Below are 24,033 nucleotides of genomic sequence, written 5' to 3' on the forward strand. Positions count from 1 at the left end.
ACGCAGTACCTCATGAGCGTGTTTGGAGAATGAGTCAGCGCTGGCCATCATGGCTGCCGTCCGCTCTTCCACCTCGCCCAGTTTTTGCCCTCTCTCATCCAACGCTATCCGAGCTCGAGCTAGATCACCCACGATTCCTGACGCTGCCCCCTTCATGCCTTCTATACCCCCAGGACCTGGAATGTGCTGAGCCAGACTGCGTGCTGCTTTTCCGGCTCCTGTCTCGCCAACTGGAACATAAATACAGAAGCAGAGTGTCAAAAGAAGAGAAGTGGAGAACGTTATAAATGAGGTAACAGCACAACAGAAACAAACACACTCTGTTTGGAGAACAGCACACATAGTTAAGATGTCACTTTTGAGAACAGAGCTCATTAAGATAACTAAGATGCATAGGAGACTGAGCTAGATGACATATGGGTCAGTTGTCACAAGAGTTACTTTTGTATTATTTATATACTGTTATAGTATTTATTAATATTCTCAATTAGCATTTTTTTTTTTTTTTTTTTTTTTTTAAATGTTTGGTCATTTGTCATTTTTATTAGTTTTTGTATATTCTATTTAACTTTTAAAAATCAGTTTTAGTAGCTAATTTTAGAACTTATTTTAGTTTAGTTTTTGAGTCGCTTTTCTCTACATATTTTTTTTTATTAGATTTTTTATGTTGGTTTTAAACACCTAGTTAAAAACACTGTTATATCGGAATAATTTTCGTGAATTATTTTATATCATTATATTTTTGTAATACTTGATGGGCAAACAAGAGAACACCACACTAAAATGAACTGACATACATGCAGACAAGAGTTACATTATAATATTTTTCATGAATCTCAGGTTGTCACGTGTTTTAAATGCTGTAGTAATTTTGTAGAATGTATTAATAATAATAGCTATTATTATATATTTTATTATGAAGAAAAAAAAAGAAAAGAAAAAAAATATATATATGAAGAGTTCAGATGCAAAAGCCTCTAAATGCCATCTGAAATTTTCTTCTAGAATGATAATTTTTATAAAGCTTGTATATTTAAGTTAAGTAATTTCACTTAAATGACAATTAATAGGTAATTTGCATTGCCATTTAAGTGAAATTATTGAACTTAAATATACGAGCTTGATAAAAATGATCATTCTAGAAGAAAATTTCAGATGGAATTTAGAGGCTTTTGCATCTGAACTCTTCATATATATATATATATATATATATATATTGAATATTATACTATTATTTCAAAATGGGCATAATATGTACAATTTTTACTGAAAATGTTGTCAATGGTTCCATTGTTACTGGCTAATAATGTTCAAAAGTGTTTCATAGCCAACAACATGTTAGGATTTGAGACAATAGAGCAATTGACTTTCAGAAATAAATCTAAAAAGTGACAACTAGCCTCAGCATCCCTACATCTAAACGCTCATCTGTCTGTGGTCTACATTTCTACAACAGAGATATTTCACACATCTGAGTGTTAAGAGCAGTTAATGAAAGATTACTCACAAAGATCTTCTCTGTCTAGAGACTGTGCTCCTCCTCCGAAAAGACCCTTAAAGAATCCCCTGTTAGGAGCTTCAGGTGTCTCTACTGGAGTAAACAGCTCGCCTAGCATCTCCTGTTTCACAATCCAATCATCATCATCAACATCATCAACGTAAATACTGTGAAATGGAAGAGTCTAAAAGAGCGGTTTCTGAATATGTTTTGCTCACCTGTAAGTTCTCACAGACCTCCTGGCTGTAGGTGATCCTCTGGATCTCGGTAGGGGAGGTCAGGTACAAGGCCTGGCCGAGGTTGGAGAAGCAGAACGTTCTCGCTATCCTCATATCTGTCAGGGGTAGGTAATTTACATCCAGCAACGGTCTCAACCCCGGCAGACTGAAACAGCATGACACAGAGAGACATTTCTTTAGCCATGGAATATCTTACCTCCTCTATTATTCAAGAGCTGCAATGCTGAGACTGTGGCAGTGATCGTTTTGTCCTTCAGAATGAGCTGTTAAATTACGGGATACAAGCATTTAGGATTTTCTAGATGTTATCTGCAATAATACCCCCAAGGTCTTCATGTTTGATGGTTAACTTTGACCTTCCTGCTGTCACACAGAAGTGTGTGTCTCTGAAGATTTATAAGCCAAAGTGATTCAGAGAGCAATACAATGATTAGATCTGTGTTGCAATAGCAACATGCCCCCTGGCTCTGACTTTGCTGAACAGCGGAGCAAGACGACAAAATTGTATACTGAAAATAGCTTGATTTCCAAATTTACTGTGCTTGCTACAGTGTATTAGACTGGGTAAACCCAGCCCGATCTGATTTCGCCCTGCAGCTCAGGCTGGAAACCTGTACATTTTTCTATCCTGCTTCCGTTACAAATCTACAAGGACCAATCACTGCCTGGCTTATCCACCTGGCGCGCTATTGGCAGGTTAAACACGATGGCGATAGAGAAGCGACGGCAAGCAGCTTTTTAAAGCTAAGATTTAGTTCAGCAAACAAATCGCTCGAGTGGGTGTAACTACCATTCACTTTCATGTTTTTTTTGCACAACCTGCAAAAATCGCTCGATGCCATTGCTGCTTCTGCAAACCACTGATCAATGCTACAAACCAACACGTTTATTGACACGTTTCCTGCCTGGAGTTTTCGCTGCAAAGTACGTCACCCGGATCATTGGTCTGATTGGTTGAAGGACTATCCAATTGCGTACAGAGTCATTTGAACTATGCCCGTTGATCACGCCTCTTGTGCATTAGAAAATACAGAACAGACTCCCCAGACCATTGTTCAATCTTAAAAGATTGAGCTTGGTCTGGTGATAGCTAGACTAACAGTATATCAATATCAAGCTACGAACAATTCCTCACTTCAGTGATACAATTCCCAGAGAGCATGCAGTCCCAGTTGCAGAGTAGCATTTAAAATATGTTATATACAATAATAAGAAATGTTTCTTGAGCAGCAAACCAGCATATTTTAATGATTTCTGAAGGCTGCTGAAAATTCAGCTTTACCACCACTCAAAATAGATTACATTTTAAAGTATATTTAAAACAGAACACAGTCATTTTAAATTGTAATAATATTTCACAAATTTCCAAATTTATGATTATATAAATGCAGCCTGGTTGAGCATTAGAGACTTTTAAAAACTAACCATGCTTGCTAAATTTTGATCTAATAGTGTTAACATTTTTATAATTTAATTTAATTGTGAATTAGATTTTTATGTATTTAAACGTCCCAACATGCAGTCCTAAATTAGTGCCTCTAAATATCCTCATCTGTCTTATGTTGAAGGGCATCCTCTCTCACCTGAGGGTCATGATGTGTCCGTTGGCACAGAAGCAGGCCAAACAAATGCCAGTGTTCAGCTGTACCACATCTGCCCGCAGCACAAAAGATGCTTCGGTGATGTTGTGTTTGAATACGCAGGTCTGAGAGGGCAGGCCTATGACTTTGGCCTGTTTCTCAGAGCACACCACGGCATACTGGTTTTCATTCAGTTCCTGGGATGTGGATGGGGATACAGACACCGGCCGTCTCTTACGGACCTTGTCCCGCTCCTCTCCGTTGGCTGGAGCGTTGGGTTCATACCATGGCTCAAAAGCAGAGGCGAGGAGAGACCCTGTAGAATCTAAGAAGGCCATCCGGAGGACGCTACCCTTCAACCTGATAAGAGTGCCTGCGCAGAGGAGGATGTTAGAGTAAGGGGGAGAGGGGGAAACCCTCATATTAACCCTCAAATGTGCTGACTTACCACAAGGGGAGACAATGACTGGCTGCAGAAGCCTCTGCTCTCCAGCAGGGGGCATGTTGAGGGAGATTGCCAGGACTGTGCCCAAGGACGTGCCAACCCACAGACTAGGTGTGAGCCCGCCGTCTGCTTTGCGTGTGTACGTCTCACAGAAAAAGAAAGATGTGATGGCCTCTCGTGATTCCTTGTCAATACTGGTCACGCTGGAGCTCCGCGAGCGGCTGAAGGAGTTGTCCCTGTTGTCTAGGGGTATGGAACCCCGTGGGGGACATACAGAGAGTAGGACAGTAGAGAGAAAAACACAGAAAGGTAAAGCCCCCACTCTAAGACAACAACCGACAGATTAACATCATTACTCCGTAAAACAAAACAGCTCCTTGAGCAGAAATTAAATTTCCCTTGGTGATGTGGTTTAAGCAAGTTAAATCATACAACATCCTTCAGTGGTGAGAAAATGACCTTTAGTGTGGGAAATGAGGCAGTCTCTCCAGTGTGATGGAGACAAATGGTATTCCCAAGATTGGGATGACCAGATGCCCTATTTTCCTGGAACACTTGCGTATTTTAGACCCTTTTACCCAACCTCATTTATTTGAAAACTGGCTCTACTAGAACATCTCCTAAAATAAATCAACATGTGGACATTTTAAAGGGGTCTGAAAATGGGACTATTCTGGGAAAAACTTGACGTCTGGTCACCCATTCCAAGATGTGTTCAGTCTGGAAATAAAAAAAATAAATAAAAAAAAATAATGGAAGCATGTGACAGAGAAAGAAAATGTTGTTTACATGAATATAAAATTATATATTCCCTATTTAAAAAAAAGTTTGGGGTCTGTAAGATTTTCTAATGTTTTTGAAAGAAGTCTTTTATGCTCACCATGGCTGCATTTATTGATCAAAAATAGAGTAAAGACAGTAGTATTGTGAAATATTATAATGAACTGTTTTCTGTATGAATATATTTTAAAATGTAATTTGTTCCTGTGATGGCAGGAATTACTACAGTCTTCAATTCTGCTGCTTAATATATTTGTGGAAAATTATATTTTAAAAGAAAAATCTGTATTCTTTGATAAATAGAAAGAACAGCATTTATTTGAAATAAATTTTTTTTTTTTACAATATGTCTTTATTGTCATTCTGTATTCAATTTAATGCGTCCTTCCTGAATAAAAGTATTCTTTGGGAAAAAAAAAAAATCGTACTCACCCCAAACCTTTAAAAGACAGTGTATATATAAAGCTGTCCTATTTAAAACAAATACCTGATATCCGATAGTTTAATTGTATAACTTTTCTCATATACAGTAATGACACTGTATGTGTGGGGAAAAGATCTTTACATCAACCTACACATTTGATTTCCATTTCAAATCAGCCGATTCCAGAAAGTACTCCTTGAGGGAATTCCCTTAAAAAACACTCCTGCTGGAAACTGATGACAGAACTGAAACTGATACTGAATTAAATACCAGCAAATGCTGAACTGGCAAAGCTGCCTTGAGTTTATCAGGATAAGAGTTGGGAAGACTGACAGAAAACCCTGACCACATAAAAAAGTAAATCTGTGGTTTTGGACATGACGTGCCAGACACTCACAAGCCTTTTGATAAACCAATACAATCTTCAGGTGTATGTCAGACCCAAGAATCAAGACATAAGAGCAGAGTCAGCTTCAGATAAACATCTTTTTTTATATATATATATAAACTATTTTTTATAAATAAGTTATAATGCCAGAAATTCAGTATATACAGAACTCTGAAAGTGCAGGAATCCTGACACAACCTTAGTCTTTGGCAAACTGACATGAGATGTTCAAACAAAGTGAGCATGTGGACCCTTCAGATTCTGATAATGTGCTGATGGACTCCACATTCAAAAGTTGTGTAGCATGAACACAAAGTCAAGGCTTACCCAAGTCTGGCTTTAGCTCAGTAGGCAAGCTTAATTTCCGTGACATCTTTGCTGGAAAAAAGAGAACACCTCTCTTTACAAACACATTGAAGCCTCAGTAAAAGCCATGCAATGCTAGAACAAGTTGTGCTCCAGAAAACACCAGACAACATAGCCAAAGGTTTTTTTTTTTTTTATCATCCTGAGGGACAGACGCTTCAAACAGGAAAAAGGAGACTTTTCAGCGACAAACTGCATAATGCTGCATGCTGGACAAACAGTACTGGGATGTAAATGGGTATAATTTGGCCACAGGAAGTCCTGAAAGGAAAATAATTAACATCAGAACAAACAAAACAATCATTCTCAGCACCCCATGCCACAACCATGCACCACACAGGAGAATACAGACTGGACATTATGAATGATTTTGTACATTTTGTATAATTTGTGTACCTTTGCCACATACAGTACATGTAGGCATCTGTCAACTTTTAACTATTGACTTTCATATATAAATTGAATAACTGCCAGATGAACATGTGACATATACTATTTTGAACTTTAACCTTAGCTGTGTATATGTGCGATCCTTTTTTACTTGAGAAGGATGTTTCGCATAAGATATTAAGCCTTGATTTCTGAGAACATTTAATATATTTTCTAACCCCATTAGCAAGCATTCTGCATGTTCAGTTCTGTTTTTTAGTACTATTTTTAAATTTACATATTTATTTTTATTCAATTTATTTTACAAAGTTTTTGATCAGTGTTGGTTTCATTAGAAAGTTAAGTTTAAGTTTTAGTTAACACTAATAACCCTGACAAAATTCTGTTAGATTAAGCTTAAACCAAGACAAGACTAATTGCTAATGGAGTAAGAAAGATCACTAAGGATGTTTAAATATTTTCAGTGGACAGTATTTTTTTACAGTTTAATGAGCTCAGCATTCAACAAAAAATAAAAGCAACAGAACAAAAAACTGGCTTCACAGCTTGTCCATGTAAGAACAACTAAGGAAATCTAAATGATAAACTACCCAAAACGGTATATTTTGTTTTCCTAATATTACTCCAGTGAATCCAGTAAAGTGAATACCAAGGCTGGATCCAATCCATCAAAATAAATGTGTATTTTTCTAATTCCCATCCTCACTATCCTGTGCTGAGAAGATGTACGGACATAAAGAGACAGGAAGACAACAAATTGAAAACCTTCATTCCTACAGACAGACAATCATCGGACGCAACCACCAGTGTGGCAAAAGAGAAACGCCTCAAGCAAGTCACCACAAGCACATGTCACCATGTTACATGCGTGCTACATGAACGTAGCATGCAGTGGGAATTTCCGTCGGGGATATTCAAGTAGCTGTGTTCTAGGAGACAAGACATGTCCCCTGTTTTGTTCATACATAGAGACAGAGACAGTGTGGTTGAACAAAACCAGTGGAACCTCTTTTACACCGTCATCCAACCTTACCTCCTCTCCCTCCTCCATTGTAGAAATGCTGATGGTTTGACATCAAGACTTTTTGGGAGGAAGTAAAGCATACGAGCAGTTAAGAGATATTTTTACGCTTTCTGCGAGCAACATACAGCGCAAGAGTGTCATAAAGTGAAAGATTATGTGTCGATCGCAATCATTTGCTCTTCATCTGGCCGTGTCGAGGTGTTACAGCAAGTGTACGCTGCTATTTGCACGATGATTACAGGGACCTTCTTTCAATATTTGATCAAACCACTCGCTGAGAGAACAGCTGCAGAGGTCTGTGCTCTAACTGAAGGTTAAGTCATTTTGGAGACACATTCTCATTCTGTTCTGACCTTTCGGAGCAAATCTTATCTCTATTTTGAGATCTGCCCAGTGTGAATGTCACGCTCTTTCTAGAAGGAGGTTTTTAGGTTGTCTTCAGCTTATCACGCCACCTTCAGCTGCGCTTAATGAACTAAAGAAAGAGAATGCAAATGTTTTAGGATTACCTTGTCTCGTGTGTTATCACCTTGAATGTTTTTGCATTTTATATTTGCATGTTAACCACAAAAAAACAATGCTAATTTGAATAATGATGGCAAAATAATGTTCTTTATCCCACCCCAGAGGAAGACGTGATCTTATAGTAAAGGTTAAGAATCTGAAAAAAAAAAAAAACTCCCTGGGAAAGTGTTATTTGCATAACATGAATCTAAACCGTAACAAAAAGTTCATGGCAAAACCTCTACAGTACGTGACACATTTTCGATTAAATATTTGGTTACACAATTCAGTGACAGTATCTGAAAGCAATCAATATCTCATTAACCGCAGTCTAAAAGCACTCTCAACTAAGAGTGCAGTGTTTTACAGTGCATTTACAAGCTTTGGTTGTCTAGTAAATTTAGATTTAATGTGTCCTTAACGCCCACAAAAACAGCTGTGACTTGCTGCTACATTTTCAGTTATTTTGTACATATCACTTTAGAAACCACTTCCTAACAGTTCATCCAGTGTGACCAGCACCAGTCTGTATGATTGCTGTGGACGTTTATTTTAGCAAACGCTTTGATGAAAAGACAGTTTAGCTGAAGGGCACAATGGTCCCCCCTTCAGGGCTTTGAACCTACAACTTGTTTCTAGCCCAGATGTTTAACCACTAACCTCCCACCAGGCATGAGCACCTTGTCACAATGTCAGTCACCATTACCATTCATCACAATGCCAGCCATCATCAGTCATCTGTGACCCTTTGTGAACTTTTGTTCTCCTCCACAGACACACACGCAAAGTTCTATGGTGTTACATAAGGTGTGCCATGTTAACACTACTAATGATTTTCAGCAGAGGCCAGTCTAATGCTGAGATATTAACAAAATAACTGCACACTTGTGTTGTGTAAACTTGATATTTGGTGTAGAGGTTATGTTGCTTAAGTAGTAATGAATCACCCAATAAACAATGTACTCACCCTCGAGTTGTTTGATCAAAAATAACAACTAAAGAACCAGATTAGTCTGAATTGTAAACATAATTCAGACTGGTAAATTTGATCAAATTATTAATTGAAAAAATATGACTCAACAGAACAATTGATTTTCAGATCATACATCACTACTCCTCTCATGAACTCATGAAGAGATGCCAATTTTTCAATTATTTCACACAAAACTACAGTAAGGCATCAGAGGACTTGACACACAAAGTTTGGGATCAATCAGATTTTTTTTTTTATCCTATAAATTATATATATATATAATCAAAAATACAGTACAGCAATGCCACAGGCTCATTCTATGGCTATGCTGATCTGGTGCTCAAATATATCTTATAATTATCAATGTTGGAAAAAGCTTAATATTTCAGTGGAAATCATGATATTTTTTTCAGCATAAAATTGTTTTAAATCTTTTCTAACAATGTAAAAGTCTTGACTGTCACTTCTAATCAATTCCATGCATCTTTGCTAAAATAAAAGTATTCATTCTTACTGACCCCAAACTTTTGGCCAATAGTGCACTGTTGTAGTTCTTTTCCAGAAGAAAGAAAGTCATAAGGGTTTGGAACAACATGACGATGATTAATGACAGAATTCTCAATTTTTGGGTGAACTATCCCTTTAGTCCTGAACAGAGGAATCGATTGAAACCCTAAAATCCCCTGTGGAGCTCATAACATATGGCTTTCAGCAGACTCAGTGTCAGACTCAGGACTGATCAGTATGATGGTGTTAGTGGGCGGTATGGATTGTGTCATGCTCTGAGGGACGTTTTACCTGAGGTGGGGGACTTGCAGCGATCCTCTGAGGTGGCTGAGCCCTCGTTAATGTCACAAAGCCCTGTAGAGAGAAAGAGAAACATGAGTGCCACACTATGGAGCATGTGAAATGTGCGCTAGTATCTGTTCTTTACATGAAAATGTAGTCTAAGATATATTTTAATGGGTAGTACAACTGACACATACATGAGGTGCAGTGTGTAGCCCTTGCTCTGATCTCGGAGTTGAGAGGCAAATGGGCAGACAGGAGCTGAACCCAGCTGCTCTGATCAGCACTCTCCCTGTGCGCACATCCGACAGATCCCAGCCCCCCGCTAAATATCACTCATTACCCCCGACACAAACACACACCGGATAATCTAACAACCAGTCCATTGCCAAGTCTCAGCAATCAAATTTTCCTTACTATTATGTGTTTAGCTGCAATTATGCATTCCACCAGCAGGGGTCACATTGCTGTATTCCTCTCAGTGCACTGCTGCATGTCCTGCCGATGGGGTGTTTATATACTATATATATGTGTGTGTGTGTGTGTGCTCTGTCTATAATGGATGAAAGCAATGTCTCAGTGCATATCAGACCTCCAGAAGGTTGTCGGCTCTTGCGGGGAGATCGCAGTTGTCTCTGGTAAGGGTCATTAGATCCATACAATTCCACAGTTCCCAGATTCAACAGAACAGTCTTCTGTAAGTAATCCACTACTGCCAGACCGTTGCTATTTCCAAACACCACCCTATGACACACATGAACATTCTGCTTTAAAAACCAGCTAAAAATGAATTTCTTTGCTGATCCAGATTGGTTGGTTTAATGTTTGTTTAAACTGGTTTAGTGCTGGTCAGGCTAGTGGACCAGCATAATAATGCCAAAACATATCTGGTGAAGCTGGTCAGCCAGCATGGCACTTTCTCCAGGACACTGCAGTGCACCAGCATCCAATACATATTTGCCTATATTCTCATATTTGCAGGGTTTAAGAGCAAGGGCAGTTTGCTGTAAGTTTAGCTTTGATCGTTGTGGCGATTCATTGCTATAAATACTTTGACAAGCATGAAATTTAATGTAAAAAAACAACAACAAAAAACATTCTGCAGCAGGGGCAGAAAATAGCCAGGGCAAAGTAGTGACAATGTTCCATGTTTAAAAAAAAAAAATCTATTATCCAACATTTGATTATCTTCAGTTATATTCTAATCAAGTTATGGGTATAGGTTTTGAAATTATAGTGATCATTTCAATTAATTGATTAAATTGAAGTGTTTGACACACATGGACAACATACTCTAAATTCCATGTTAAAAATGTGTTCTCATAAAGGTAAAAAAAAATTAAATAATCCAGGAGATAATAAAATTAATATTATATATACTTTTATTCAGTAAGGATGCAAGACATTTATAATGATACGGATGCTATGATACGAACAGATTTCGACTTCAAATGATTTATGGTCTTTTTTACGGTCTATTTATCAAAGAATTGTGAAAAAAAATAGAATCATAGTTTCCACAAAAATAAATTAAACTAAGCAGAACAACTGTTTTCAACTTTTATAATCATAAGAAAAGTTTCTTGACAGTTTCAAATCAGCATATTAAAATTATTTCTGAAGGATCGTGTGACACTGAAGAAGTAATGGCAGCTGAAAATTTAGCTTCGCATTACAAAAATAAATTACATTAAAACAATTGATTAAAATAGAAAAGTTGTTTCTAATTGTAATAATATTTTTTTTTAAATCAACGGCAAATATTTCACAATATTACCTGTTTTTACCATATTTTTGTTCAAATTCAAACTTTTGAACGATTGTGTTTAGTGTGAAGACCAAACCAACATTGAAAATCTTGACATCAATCTTGACGTCAAAATATTTTAATACAAATATAAAAACAAAGCAAATGTTGTCCTTTCATAAAAATTTCTGAAACTAATCTGCAGCGTTTGATTTACTGTATTAAGCACCGAACCATCTGACAAAAAATGCAAAACAGACTCACAAGCCATAGCAGGAGTTGATGGCCAGGCTGCTGATCTGCTGGGGCGGCTCTCCACTGACCCACACCAGCTGTACCACCAGCTCCACCTGATACCCAGGAGACTGCTTCAGAGGACTGCTGCGCACCCTGAGGGAGTGATAGAAAGAGGACATGCTTTATAGACAGACCCTGACAAAAATGTATAACATTTACTATACAATGTGAGGTTACACTTTATTTTACAGTGTCCTTGTTACATATGTTACATGTACTTACCATAGTAATAACAGTAAATTATGCATAATTACATGCAACTGACCCTCAACCAAATATTAACCGTACCCTAACCCTATAGTAAGTACATGTTGTTAATTAATATTACTCAGTGCTTAAATGTATAATTACACTGTAACAAAGACACCTTAATATAAAGTGTAACCCAATGTGATATATAACATACTTGGTGATGGGTTCCCAAGATCTTGAAAGTCATGATCAATCATAAAAACAGATTATTCAACTTCAAAATGAGCAAAATCTAGTAACAACTATATGAAAACATGCCAAAAAAGGGGCAGAACTAGGCAACTCTGTAGTCTGATTTGTCAGACAGCAATTTGCGTCAACACCGAAAACACTAACTTTCAGTCTGTGGCAGCTAAAGCACTCAACGCTCTGTTTGGAGAGGAATAGGGGGCGTACACACAGGACACAATCAATAACAGCCAGACGGAGCACAGCTAAATGGAACAAAATGCAGGAGACGTGAGATGTGTTTGTAAAAGTAGAACCATTTTTGACTTGATGTGTCATCTTAAACAAGACACTCATATTTGGTGAATATCTGTTGGGTTCTCAAAATGACCAAAATATATACTGTGGGGTCCAACAGTCTGAGACCACATTGAAAAAATGAACATTTTAAACATGGAAATAATTTTAAATGAACCAAATCTGGTTGACAATCTTGTATTAATTTGATATTTATTTTTAATTTTACAATATTATTAGGTCAAAATTAAAATAAGGGGATTTGTGCAGAGTTTTCCTTTCCATTGAAGCACAAGCTGCTCTGTGGATCATTTGGATCAAATCATGCTGGATCACATTATCATCACGTTTGACATAAACTTGTGAAGTTCATGCAGATCAAGTGCTGCTGTCATTAAAGCAAGAGGACAACGTACCAAAACTAAGAAATTCTGAAAAATATATTGAAAATAATATAGAATTCATAGACAATTAGAAACGTTTTTGGGGCAGACCTGACCTGTTGAAAAGAGATGGTATTCATCCATCCTGGGATAGTGCTGCTCTTCTCTCTAGTAATATGGCACATAGTCTTAGAGCTCAAACATGAATTGGGGCTCGGGTCAGGAATCAGACTGGCTAAACCGACCGTCTGCCAGCTGTCTCACGTCACTGAGGTCAGATAAATCCCATCACATAGAGTCTATTTTACCAAGATATCATCATATAGAGACTGTGTCTGTTCCCCGAATTAGGAAATACAAAAATCTCCCAAACCCATTTAAGAGTAATAATTTAATTGATGTTCATCAAATAAAAAACAGATATAATACAAATGAACAAATGTTTAAGTTTGGGTTGCTGAATATTCGATCCCTTTTATTGTTAATGATATGATTACAGATTATAACCTAGATGTGTTGTGTTTGACAGAAACCTGGCTAAAACCAAAACGATTACATTACTTTAAATAAGATTACTGTCATAAACATGAACCTCGTCTGAAAGGCAAAGGGGGAGGTGTTGCTGTAATTTATTGTAATATCTTCAGAATTACTAAGAAGTCTAGTTTAAAATATTATTCTTTTGAAGTGTTGGTGCTTAATGTAACACTATCTAGTAGGGGTGTAACGATACACGTATTCGTATTGAACCGTTCGGTACGAGGCTTTCGGTTTGGTTTTTGGTACGCATTTTCAAACCGAACTGTTCGTTGGACCATTTTTCCTGCCGACCAAAATTTCGTTATTTCAAATGTCGGCGCGTTGCGCGTGGCAAGCGCGCTCATAATGTAAGAGACGCCGGCGCAACCACAACATTGCCCAACATCAAATGGCAAACGTAATGCAAGCGGAACGAAACTGCTCGTTATTGTGTGGTTGAAGGACCGTTGATCAGTTTGGACGAGTGCAGCGCAAGCCGATCGTGATCATGCGACACTGTTACTACACAGCGCTAATAAGAGATCCAGTAAAGAAAGCATTTGAATTCACCACAGAAGTAATAACAACGCTGCGAGATCTAGTGAGAAACATTCACATTTCTCTGTTATTAACGGATCAAACAGCGCTGTCGTGGAAACCAGGAAGAAACATTGTGCCATGAATGAACTATCCAGTGTCCACAGATCAGCAACATTCACCATGGATTTACTGTAGTAACACTAACTGCAACCATGGAAGTTTAGCAGGAATAGTGGGCTATAATGCCTTCAAGTAACATTACGTCGGTTTTATTTTGATATTATGAATACAATTGCTGCCCTCAAATGTTAATCTGATCTAAAATAAACCTGTTTATAACTACTACAATATTACATTTCATTTTTTCCAAGGAGCTGTTTTGTTTTATATGCTCCTAAGAAGAGTCAATTATAGCTCCAGAATTGCTCAAAGTAAAAAAAAAAATATATCAAACTTCATGATGTAAAAAAAAGAATAAAAAAATGAAATCAAGGAAATTTCTCTGCCATTTCTTTCTTCTTGCTGTATCGAAAACGTACCGAACAGTACCGAACCGAACCGTGACACAAGTGTATCGTATCGAACCGAACCGTGAATTTTGTGAACCGTTACACCCCTACTATCTAGTGTAAATGATAAATCACGTTTGAGATTTGTGCTGGCTACTGTATACAGGCCACCAGGGCACCATACAGACTTTATCAAATAATTTCCTGACTTTCTATCAGACTTAGTACTGGCTGCAGAAAAAGTCCTAATTGTTGGTGATTTTAATATACATGTAGATAACGAAAAAGATGCATTGGGATTGGCATTTAAAGACATTCTGAACTCTATTGGAGTTAGACAACATGTGTCAGGACCTACTCATTGTCGTAATCATACTCTAGATCTAATATTATCACATGGAATCAATGTTGATGCCGTTGAAATTCTGCAGCAGAGCGATGACATCTCAGATCATTATCTAGTCTCGTGTATACTTCATTTAGCCAAGGCTGCAAAGCCAACTCCTTGGTACAAATATGTTAGACCTATCACTTCTGCCACTAAAGATTGCTTTATTAATAATTGATCAAGTTTCATCATCTCAGCATCCCAGATAGCTTAGAAGAACTCGATATTGTGACAGAAACTTTTAACTTTCTCTTTTCCAGCACTTTAGACATAGTTGCTCCGTTGCGCTTAAAGAAGATTAAAGGAAATAGTCCAATGCTGTGGTACAACGAGCACACTCGGGCCCTTAAGAGAACAGCCGGAAGAAAACAAAACTAGAGGTATTTCGCATTTCATGGAAAGAAAGCACGATTGCATACAGACCTGCTTACAAATGCCCGTCTTGTACCATCTCTGAGATGCACCACGTATTACGTCATCACGTTGGAAAGGTCACAAATTTTTTTTTAAATAAATGTAAACAAAGATGTAGGATGATTTTGAAGTTGGAGGAGAAAATTTGATGGAATTTTTCGCCCTTCCCTACCTTTTTGAACTGGAGTACACAGACAAATAACTTAGATAGATGACGTGACGTGTGACCTTTCCAACGTGATGACGCAATGCGTGGCACATCTCGACGAGCATTTGTGGTTAAAAAGTATATATATATATATATATATATATATATATATATAATTTTTGTTTTGTTTTTTAAAAATGACCAATCGTTAAAAAGTCGTATACATTTTTAAATATTGCTGATTACTTATAAAGCACTAAATGGTTTAGCTCCCCAGTACCTGAGCGAGCTCTTAACGCATTATAGTCCTTCACGTCTACTGCAATCTCAAAACTCTGGCCAGTTGATAATACCTAGAATATCAAAATCGACTGCTGGCGGTAGATCCTTTTCCTATTTAGCACCAAAACTTTGGAACAGTCTTCCTAACATTGTCCAGGAAGTAGACACACTCTGTCAGTTCAAATCTAGACTAAAAACACATCTCTTTGACCTAGTATACACAACACATTATAGACTTCTATAATTCAATGTTAGGCTGCATAGTTTAGGTCAGCCGGAACCGGGAACACTTCCCATAAATCCTGATATACTTGTTACATCATAAGAAGGATGGCGTCTACGCTAATATTAGACTCTCTGTTTATCCCGAGGTTTACCGCAGTCCACCGGAACCAGGCTGTATCCAGATCTGATGAAGGACCTGTGCCTGGACTCGACGACAACGCAGTCCTGAAGTGTCAACTAGGCTCTAACTTTACTAAACTAAAGTTAGGCTAAACTAACTTTAGCTGGACAATAACTTTATCCTAGAGCTGCTGTAAAGTCAAAACAATCTCTGTTACTGTAATTTCCTATTATCACCGTAAAGCTGCTTTGAAACAATTCATATTGTTAAAAGCATTATATAAATGAAGGTGACTTGACTTGACTGAAATTCATATACATTTTTTAATTCATCTTGAAAATCAAAATGTTATGCTTATAAAATAATTTGCATTAAAAAAGTCTAGAAATTTTGAAAAATGCAAAACAGGCATTTACACAAGTAGTTAGATCTCACGTAATATGTGTACACAAAGATATGACTTGCAAAGCAGCATTACTTGAGGCAGGGTATGTTGTCTCGCATCCCATCTGAAGAGTTGCTGCTAGTGGAAGGGTGAGTCTGCGGGCCGGTGGTTTGTGGACTGGGGGAGGTGCTTGGTGTGGGAGGAGCTGGTGTCTGATCTCCTCCCACATCTGGAGACTCTAGATCATTCAGCTCATACTGTAGCCTGACTTCCAGTAACTGTAAAACACAAACACACACATATGTAACTGACACAAGTGTGCTTTAGAACAGATTAGTATGAATCAGCTAAATGCAGTGAGTTAATTGATCCCCATGGGTGTCGCTATTCTTAAAATGAGACAAGCTAATTGGTGTGCGTGTGTTCTTCCAAGTTAGTGTTTCTGTGTGCGTGAGAGTCACGGGACTGAAGGTGCTAAAAGGTTTAATTTGCCCTCATTATACATAAGTGTGAACATCCTGTCAGCAGCCGATGGTAACGCTAATGGTTTTTCCCACATTTGCGCTGAGCGTGCGCTTCCACCATCCAATCAGATTCATTCCTCTGCCTGAAATTCACATGTGTCCCCATGACTGTATTTGAACATCTGATTAATCATTATCCTGGTTATATGAGTCGTATTAATATGTAAATAAGTTGTGTTGATGAAGCATTAATAAAGCACAATAGCTTAACTGCTTCAGTCTTTCCCGCAATAAATTATACGTAAATTCAAATTATTCACAGATATACTTTCTAATGGCATTATCATAAGCTCTAATTTATTTATGGGTCACGGAAGCATCAGTATGCAAATGTGCAGCTTGCAAAAAAACTGTGAGAGGGCAAAATGAATGCAGTATTAATTATTCAAGCTCAATATATACAGCTAGATGTGGTGAACATTAATTAAAACGGCTTTGAAAAGCTTAGGGATTTAGTTAAGCATCTGAGTAACAACTGTTCCTCGGATATCCTTAGTTAGCTCTGTAGACGACACATGTACAAACGCATGCATTCAACACATTCAAGACATTGAACAACATTCATTTAATGAACAGATTTTATATTATTATTAACGTTATGAGTCATGGCAGTTGTCAGGAAACTAAAATAACTCGAGATGGGGGAAAAGAGAGAGAGAAAGAGACTTAAGAGTGTCTATAAGGGCGTCATTACTCATTCCACTCCAGAAAACAAAGTTTTTAAGTCAAGAGAACCTCGATGAAAACATTGTTACATAAATTAACTAGTCAGAAAATATATTATAAACCATATATTTTTACCTGCACCACCTCTGTGGTGATTTCCTGTTTGCTGAACCTGTATATGATGACGTGGGCAGAGACCCCAGCCACACAAAGCATGCGGCTCTCGGGACACCAAGACATCAACTGAATGGCGAACGGGTCCTCATCCACAATCTCTGTGCTGGGTTTCTCCTCCTTACAGCGTGCCTTCTCAAATACCTTTGCTGTCTTCAGTTTGTACAGCACCTGGAGCATTACTGAGCACCATGGGAAATATAAGTAAAGAGATCATGTACAGTCAACCAGTAATTAACACATAATTAGAGGGTTTTTTTTAAATCATTTTTATATCATCGAACACTCACTGTAACGCTCAAGTAAATATTTATACATATTAAACCAGCTGATTGTACATTATCTATTCTATTACACGGCTACTTCCTAAATAAAGAAAGAAAGAAAGAAAAGGATAAGCTAATTTGAATGGAAATGATTTTATTATTTTATTAAGATAGCACAATTTTATAGGAAATAGGTTGTCTTGGACAATGATCAGTTTAGCTGTCATTAGACAAAAATGTTTATCCACAAAATGCTGCAGAATCCAGTATTCCAAAGAACAAAAGTCTTATAACTTCTAGATTTGTTCAGTTAATTCTTTAGGGGATTAAAAGGATGATGGGAAATGGTTTAATGCCTTCAAATGCATAAATGTGTTTTGTATAATTTTTTAGGACCTCTAATCCACTGACTCCAATTGTTCAGTTCAGTCAAAGCAAAAAATAAAATAAAATAAATATTAAATAGCATAAGATTAGCCACTCTGTCTTAGCAGGATTAAAACTTCCTGTCTAATTAGATTTATATTTCACTGGTGGACAAAATGAGGGCCACTTTGGTTTTAAATTAGCTCCTACCATTAAGAAAGCCCATTTGAATGTTAAACAAGCGCTTGCATGAGGGGTTGGCAACCTTTGTGGTATTTGTAATTTTACAATGTATTTTAGCACCTACGGGAGGCAGAGGAAAAGTGGAAACCTTTGTTTGTCAAACTCACAGTTTAAACAAGGTCAAATGCCATTTACAGGTAACACTCTCAACACGCTGGTCTCCCTCAGCGGTGCGCAAGGTTAGACAAAGCCGGTGGGATCCGGGGAGTTTTGTGTGCATGACATTATAAGGTCAGTCCCCAGTTGGGTCGTAAATCATGGAAAATTACATTATTGTTAAGGTACGTGATGTTTGATGTCAAGTTATACTCCAACAGCGGTCAGCAGAATCCAGTTTTTAATGAGATATTTAACAGATATTTAACCAGTCCAAAGAAAACCACTCTGCGGCCACATTTGTAATGCCTCGGGCAGCTATTTCGGGCATTCAAGATCAACTCCTATCAACTTGAATGGGGAAATAACAACATATAAAAACTGCTTGCCAAAATCAGTTTAAATTATATATTTCAAATCAGCAACAAAAACTGCCACAAACTGACCCTTAAATGTTGTTCAAATTGCTCAGACTTAAAAAAACATGTATTTTAGACTGGTAAAACCAGTCCTAAGTGCGCGTTTCAGAACACTGACTGTTTCTATGCGCACCAGAGCTTCTAACGGCAGCTACAGTGACGCAATGACTTAACCAATTGCCGATTGGCATTGTCTTATTTCGCCATATTGCACATTGCATTTTCCTTTCTCCCATTCGTCATAATATGAGTGAACTGCTTTGGTATAAATACTGTGGTCAAAATAGTAGCACTTGGCACTAGCAATACCAAGGTCATTGGTTTGATTCTCAGGAAACAAAGATCTGAGATACAACTGCTTTGTTTTTAGATAAATGCATCTGTCAAATGAAAATATGTAATGCACGGGTTTGAAGGAAGTTTACGAGCTTTGGAAAACCATTATACTGCACACATTGTGGTAAATGAAACTATTATACTGCACACAAATGAGGTAAATGAGGTAAATATGAATTCAGAAAAGCTCGGTACTCACTTGCTGAAGCATCCCAGAACTTCACTGAACCATCTGCATGCCTGCAAGAAGAGCAGAGAATCTTTTATTTCAGCTGTCTTACACACACACAAACCTACATTAACTCACTGGCAAACTTCTATTATCACATGTATCCAAACAAACCACTGAGGTAAGCCAAGTTGCTATGTCAGATAAAAGCTAGTCAAGAGATGAGAGGACGTGCTCTTCCCACTGCTGTCAAACGCACTAAAATAGAGTAAAAAAGATTCTATCATCTCATGGGGTATACATCAGAAAATGCTTACTTTTTTGTCATACTTCCCTTTCGCTACCATCTTGTCCTGCTCATTACCCTCTCTTCTGTGCTCCTCCTCCCTCTCCCTATAGCCTGCCTTCTTCTTTTACATCATTTAAGTCTTTTTTATTCCCATTTCTGCCATTTCAGCAGAACTACACACAGCAAAAGAGAGAGAACAGAGCAGAAAGAGTAACCACACACACACACACACACACACACACACACAGCTCTTACCCAGTTATTATTATTTCAGGGTAGCTTTGTGTGCCCAGGCCCCAGTTTCCGCCGCCGATAGGCCATTCCTGTGATGAACAACAGAACCACATGAAAGTGCTTAAATCCACGAAAGCTAACCACATAAATCTGATATTTCTCAACATATGAGAATAGGGGAAATTTTGTAGATATTGCCCTAAGCGTGTGAGCATTCCTGGGAAACTCAATAAAAAGAAAGCGGCCAATTTGTACATTTTAGTAAGCTTACTCTTTTAATATAATGACTGTGGCTGGCACTGGCAGCCACAAAACATTTCTGCAATGTGGGTGGAACCTTTATTAAATGGCTGGCGAGATTCTATTGGAAAGCATTTCCTCATGAGGCGTGGAAGCTGAAGCAGTTTATTCAAAGGTATTCAGAAGTGCTGTGACTCAAAGTGGGCCGTCTGAGTTAACCTGTTCCCTGTGGGAGACAGAGCCACAACTTACACACAGCACTCCAGTCTTGGCTGAGAGTTCATGCTTTCTTTCATACCCATAAATACCCCTGTCTGTGTCTCTGACCCACACAGTCTGAAGACACAATGTGCTGCACGACGGGGGCCTGAAGTCACACAGGCATAGGGCAATATTGCGATTCACCAGGGGCCGCAATCTAGTCACTCAAAAGCCAAGGTGTGTGTGTGTGTAGGGATGAAGTTTTAACCTTAAAGACATCATTATCTATTAGATTTGCATATTTAAATGTGTGTTGTACCTTTTTGCTGTAGCCCTGTCGTTTCTGGCGAGACCCGACAGAGTAAAGTGCAGGTATGAGGTCCACAGGACAATCGGCTAAGTACTCACAAGACGTCACAGGAGACTCATGAATCATCATGGGATACGGATTTTCAAAGATAGGGTAACTACAAAAAACATCACAGGTCAAAACCATCAGTTTGACACTGTAGTGTAAAAGTGTGATAGCGTCAAACATGTTAGTCACAAAAATGACGCAAATAACAAATGCTGTGGGTGATACGTACCCATTTTGTGCAAGGTCAATAACAACTAAATCCTTTTCGAGGAGAACTACTACAGCATATGGTTCCTGAAAATCTGCAGAGAAACATAAATGGGATGGGTAAAATCATGAATACATTACTATGCATCTGAGTCATTTTTTACAAATACACAAATTTTTACATATACTGTTGACTACTAGATTATTCTTTTTTATTTCTTGGGTCTCGCCAAGAAATTAATACTTGTATTCAACGAGGATGTATCACACTGATCAAAACAGACAGCAATGATATGTTACAAAATATTTATATTTCAAATAAATGTTGTTCTTTTGAATGTTCTAAAAAATGTATCAGTTTCCACAAATAATATTGAGTAGCACAACTGTCTTCAACATAGATAGTAATAAATAAGTAGTGCCTCTTGAGCACAAAATCAGCATACTAGAATGATTCTTAAGAATTTAATTTGATATTTTATAATAATTATGATAATACTTAGTAGTCTATGTATATGAAGTCCACAATATGGCAAAATGTTTTTAGTGAGCTGATCCTGTTTAGCTGTAAAAGTTATGACTGGAGACGTCACTGCGTGAGTTTGAATCGCTCAAAATGTCTCAGTAATGAGTCAGAACATAAAGACGCTCCACTTCAAATATAGCTTAATCAAAAGAGCCAGGCACTATTACGCAAGCAGTACTGCAAACACTGTTCCCATTCCTCCTGCGTTCATCATTGCTTCTCAGTTCGGCTTAACACAAACTCTAAACAAAAACACTTAAGCCTCTAACACAGATGATTGAACAGAGATGCTGTTTTGGCAAGAACTGTTGGCGCAACTGCATGTATGAAAGCAAGGTGAATCACAAGAATTTTTTTTTAAAAAATTATATTGTTTTAAACCAGTATAGCATGCACAAGCTATTTGAAATGGCCGGGGTGTTATGTAAGGGATAAAGTACAGTCAGCTGGTCATTATCTATAAAAAAAAAAAAAATGTATATGACGCAAATCATGGCTACTAAAATAAATAAATACATGGACATGAAATATTGGTGAAATTCTTTTATTTTACTTAGCTTCAAGCTTCAGATAAGTAAAATTGTCCATAACATAGAAAACAATTGCAACAATATAAATGCATATCACTATTATAAAAAATCTGCAATCCAAGTTACCTTTTTTTTATGGACCACTTAGCTAATATACAGTACTATTCAAAATCTAGGGGTTGGTAAGTTTTTTTTAAATGTTTTTGAAAGAAGACTCTTATAAACACCAAGGCTGCATTTATTTGATCAAAAATACAGTCAAAAATAGTAATATCGTGAAATATTACTACAATTTGAAATAACTTTTTTCTCATTTACAACATTTTATAAATGTAATTTATTCCTGTGATGGCAAAGCTGAATTTTCAGCATCATTACTTTAGTCTTAGTACATTAGTCTTCAGTGTCACATGATGCTTCAGAAATTATTCTAATATGCTGATTTGGTGCTCAAGAAAAATGTCTTGCAAATGTGCTGCCAAAAATCTTTGTGGGAAGAGTGATGCATTTAAAAAAATTTTTTTTATGAATATCAAGTTCAAAAGAACATATTTTATTTTCCTTTATTTTAAGGCACAGACAATGCTCAAAATTTGTCATTGCAGCCATTTCAGAAAAAAATATATATAATCAGAGATTGACCAATTGGAATCAAGTACTTCAAAGAGCCGCGTAAAAATGTAAAACTAAAGTTGTATCAGCCTTTGCTACAGCTGCCTGCAGAGAGAAAGAAATCACTTACTATTCATAAATAGCCATCAAAGTGATAAATTATTCAAATGAGTATTGCAATAATAAACAAATGCAGTTAGAGAACTGAAAGTTATGAATTGAGGGAGCTTTCAAAAACAGAGATGTAAAATGTAATTACTAGGCAGCGGTTCCACTGGGAGAGCTCAAGCTCATCTACAAAGAACATGAAAGAATAGAACAACCCAACAAAACAAAGGTCAGCAAAAAAGAAAAGAGAGGAAGTGGCATGAGATAAAAAGACTGAGTGCTTATTGCAATAATATTGGACAGAGCAGGAGCTGTCAAAGAGTAAAGTGACCGTTACCGTTAGGATATGGCGTTTCACACAGGGTGAGGAAATCTACAATGGGATAGTCCATCTCCAATACTGCAGTGCTCTTCCCATGCATGACCGTCAAGCATGGCCGTCGACCAACAGTGTCATATGACAAACCACCAGAGAAGATCATAAACGGCTCCCTGTTCAGAACACAAACAAATACTGTACAGTGAGCTTCAAAAGTCTGAGCTTCAAAAGTTTTCCATTATATTATCAGCATAACAATGAATGAAAAGTTGAACTGAATGTCTTTTCCTTTAACAACAGCGGCACTCAAGCTGCATGAACTCCACAAGTTTGCTTATTTGCTTGTAACCTAGAAATAGTGCAGAATACTTGTTTATTTTATGCTGTAACTGTTTGTTTACTTCAAAGTTTAAATGAGCTTCAAATTAATTTTAAAAATCCCATATTTCATTGCTGGATATGCACAGACATGCATGCATTAATTTAAAAACATCTAAAAGTAAGTGGTTCTACATGGCTATGCTTGGTTAGCCAGCATAAATCAGCAAAAACCAGCCTGGACCAGCATTCAGGAAATTCATGATGGCCCAAGATTGCCTTAAAGGGATACTCCACTTTTTTTGGAAATTCTCATTTTACAAACTCATTTTACAACTCCCCCAGAGTTAAACAGTTGAGTTTGACCGTTTTCGAATCCATTCAGCCGAACTCCGGGTCTGGCGGTACCACTTTTAGCATAGCTTAGCATAGATCATTGAATCGGACAGGACCATTAGTATCTCTCAAAAAAATTACCAAAGAGTTTCGATATTTTTCCTATTTAAAACTTTACTCTTCTGTAGTTACATCGTGTACTAAGACCGACGGAAAATGTAAAGTTGCGATTTTCTAGGCTGATATGGCTAGGAACTATACTCTCATTCCTGCGTAATGATATGACGCAGCGCCTGAAAATAGGTCTAATAGGTTAGACAAACTTAGTCCCGGTCACGTTGGAAGTTACCGAGCTGGGGACTATTTTCAGGCGCTGCGTCATATCATTACGCCTGCTGGACTCATGGTACGGCAGCAAAGT

At 37.5% G+C, this 24,033-nt stretch overlaps 1 protein-coding gene and 1 long non-coding RNA gene across 5 annotated transcripts in view; one reads left to right on the top strand and one right to left on the bottom strand.

Moving 5' to 3' along the window:
• The window catches only part of LOC309482595, a 475,034-nt gene that overhangs the window by 22,177 nt on the left and 428,824 nt on the right, over positions 1 to 24,033 (top strand). The window lies entirely within an intron of this gene.
• Positions 1 to 24,033, bottom strand: part of stxbp5a (syntaxin binding protein 5a (tomosyn)) — an 89,035-nt gene that overhangs the window by 3,460 nt on the left and 61,542 nt on the right. The window contains exons 10-26 of one of the 4 annotated variants that reach the window (XM_082147849.1): positions 22,977 to 23,131; positions 20,886 to 20,958; positions 20,618 to 20,765; positions 19,879 to 19,946; positions 19,365 to 19,405; positions 17,401 to 17,621; positions 16,169 to 16,353; positions 11,412 to 11,537; positions 9,993 to 10,144; positions 9,410 to 9,472; positions 7,144 to 7,191; positions 5,682 to 5,732; positions 3,766 to 4,047; positions 3,321 to 3,690; positions 1,717 to 1,882; positions 1,508 to 1,619; positions 10 to 230 (exon numbers count right to left, since the gene is read on the bottom strand). In XM_082147849.1, coding sequence (XP_082003975.1) covers positions 10 to 230; positions 1,508 to 1,619; positions 1,717 to 1,882; positions 3,321 to 3,690; positions 3,766 to 4,047; positions 5,682 to 5,732; positions 7,144 to 7,191; positions 9,410 to 9,472; positions 9,993 to 10,144; positions 11,412 to 11,537; positions 16,169 to 16,353; positions 17,401 to 17,621; positions 19,365 to 19,405; positions 19,879 to 19,946; positions 20,618 to 20,765; positions 20,886 to 20,958; positions 22,977 to 23,131 — 2,482 coding nt within the window. The remainder of the gene's footprint in view (positions 1 to 9; positions 231 to 1,507; positions 1,620 to 1,716; positions 1,883 to 3,320; positions 3,691 to 3,765; positions 4,048 to 5,681; positions 5,733 to 7,143; positions 7,192 to 9,409; positions 9,473 to 9,992; positions 10,145 to 11,411; positions 11,538 to 16,168; positions 16,354 to 17,400; positions 17,622 to 19,364; positions 19,406 to 19,878; positions 19,947 to 20,617; positions 20,766 to 20,885; positions 20,959 to 22,976; positions 23,132 to 24,033) is intronic. The other 3 variants (XM_082147850.1, XM_082147851.1, XM_082147852.1) reach the window with 3 other exon arrangements.

This window comes from Leuciscus leuciscus, assembly GCF_965113295.1.
Source record: "Leuciscus leuciscus genome assembly, chromosome: 19".
Taxonomy (NCBI): Eukaryota; Metazoa; Chordata; class Actinopteri; order Cypriniformes; family Leuciscidae; genus Leuciscus; species Leuciscus leuciscus.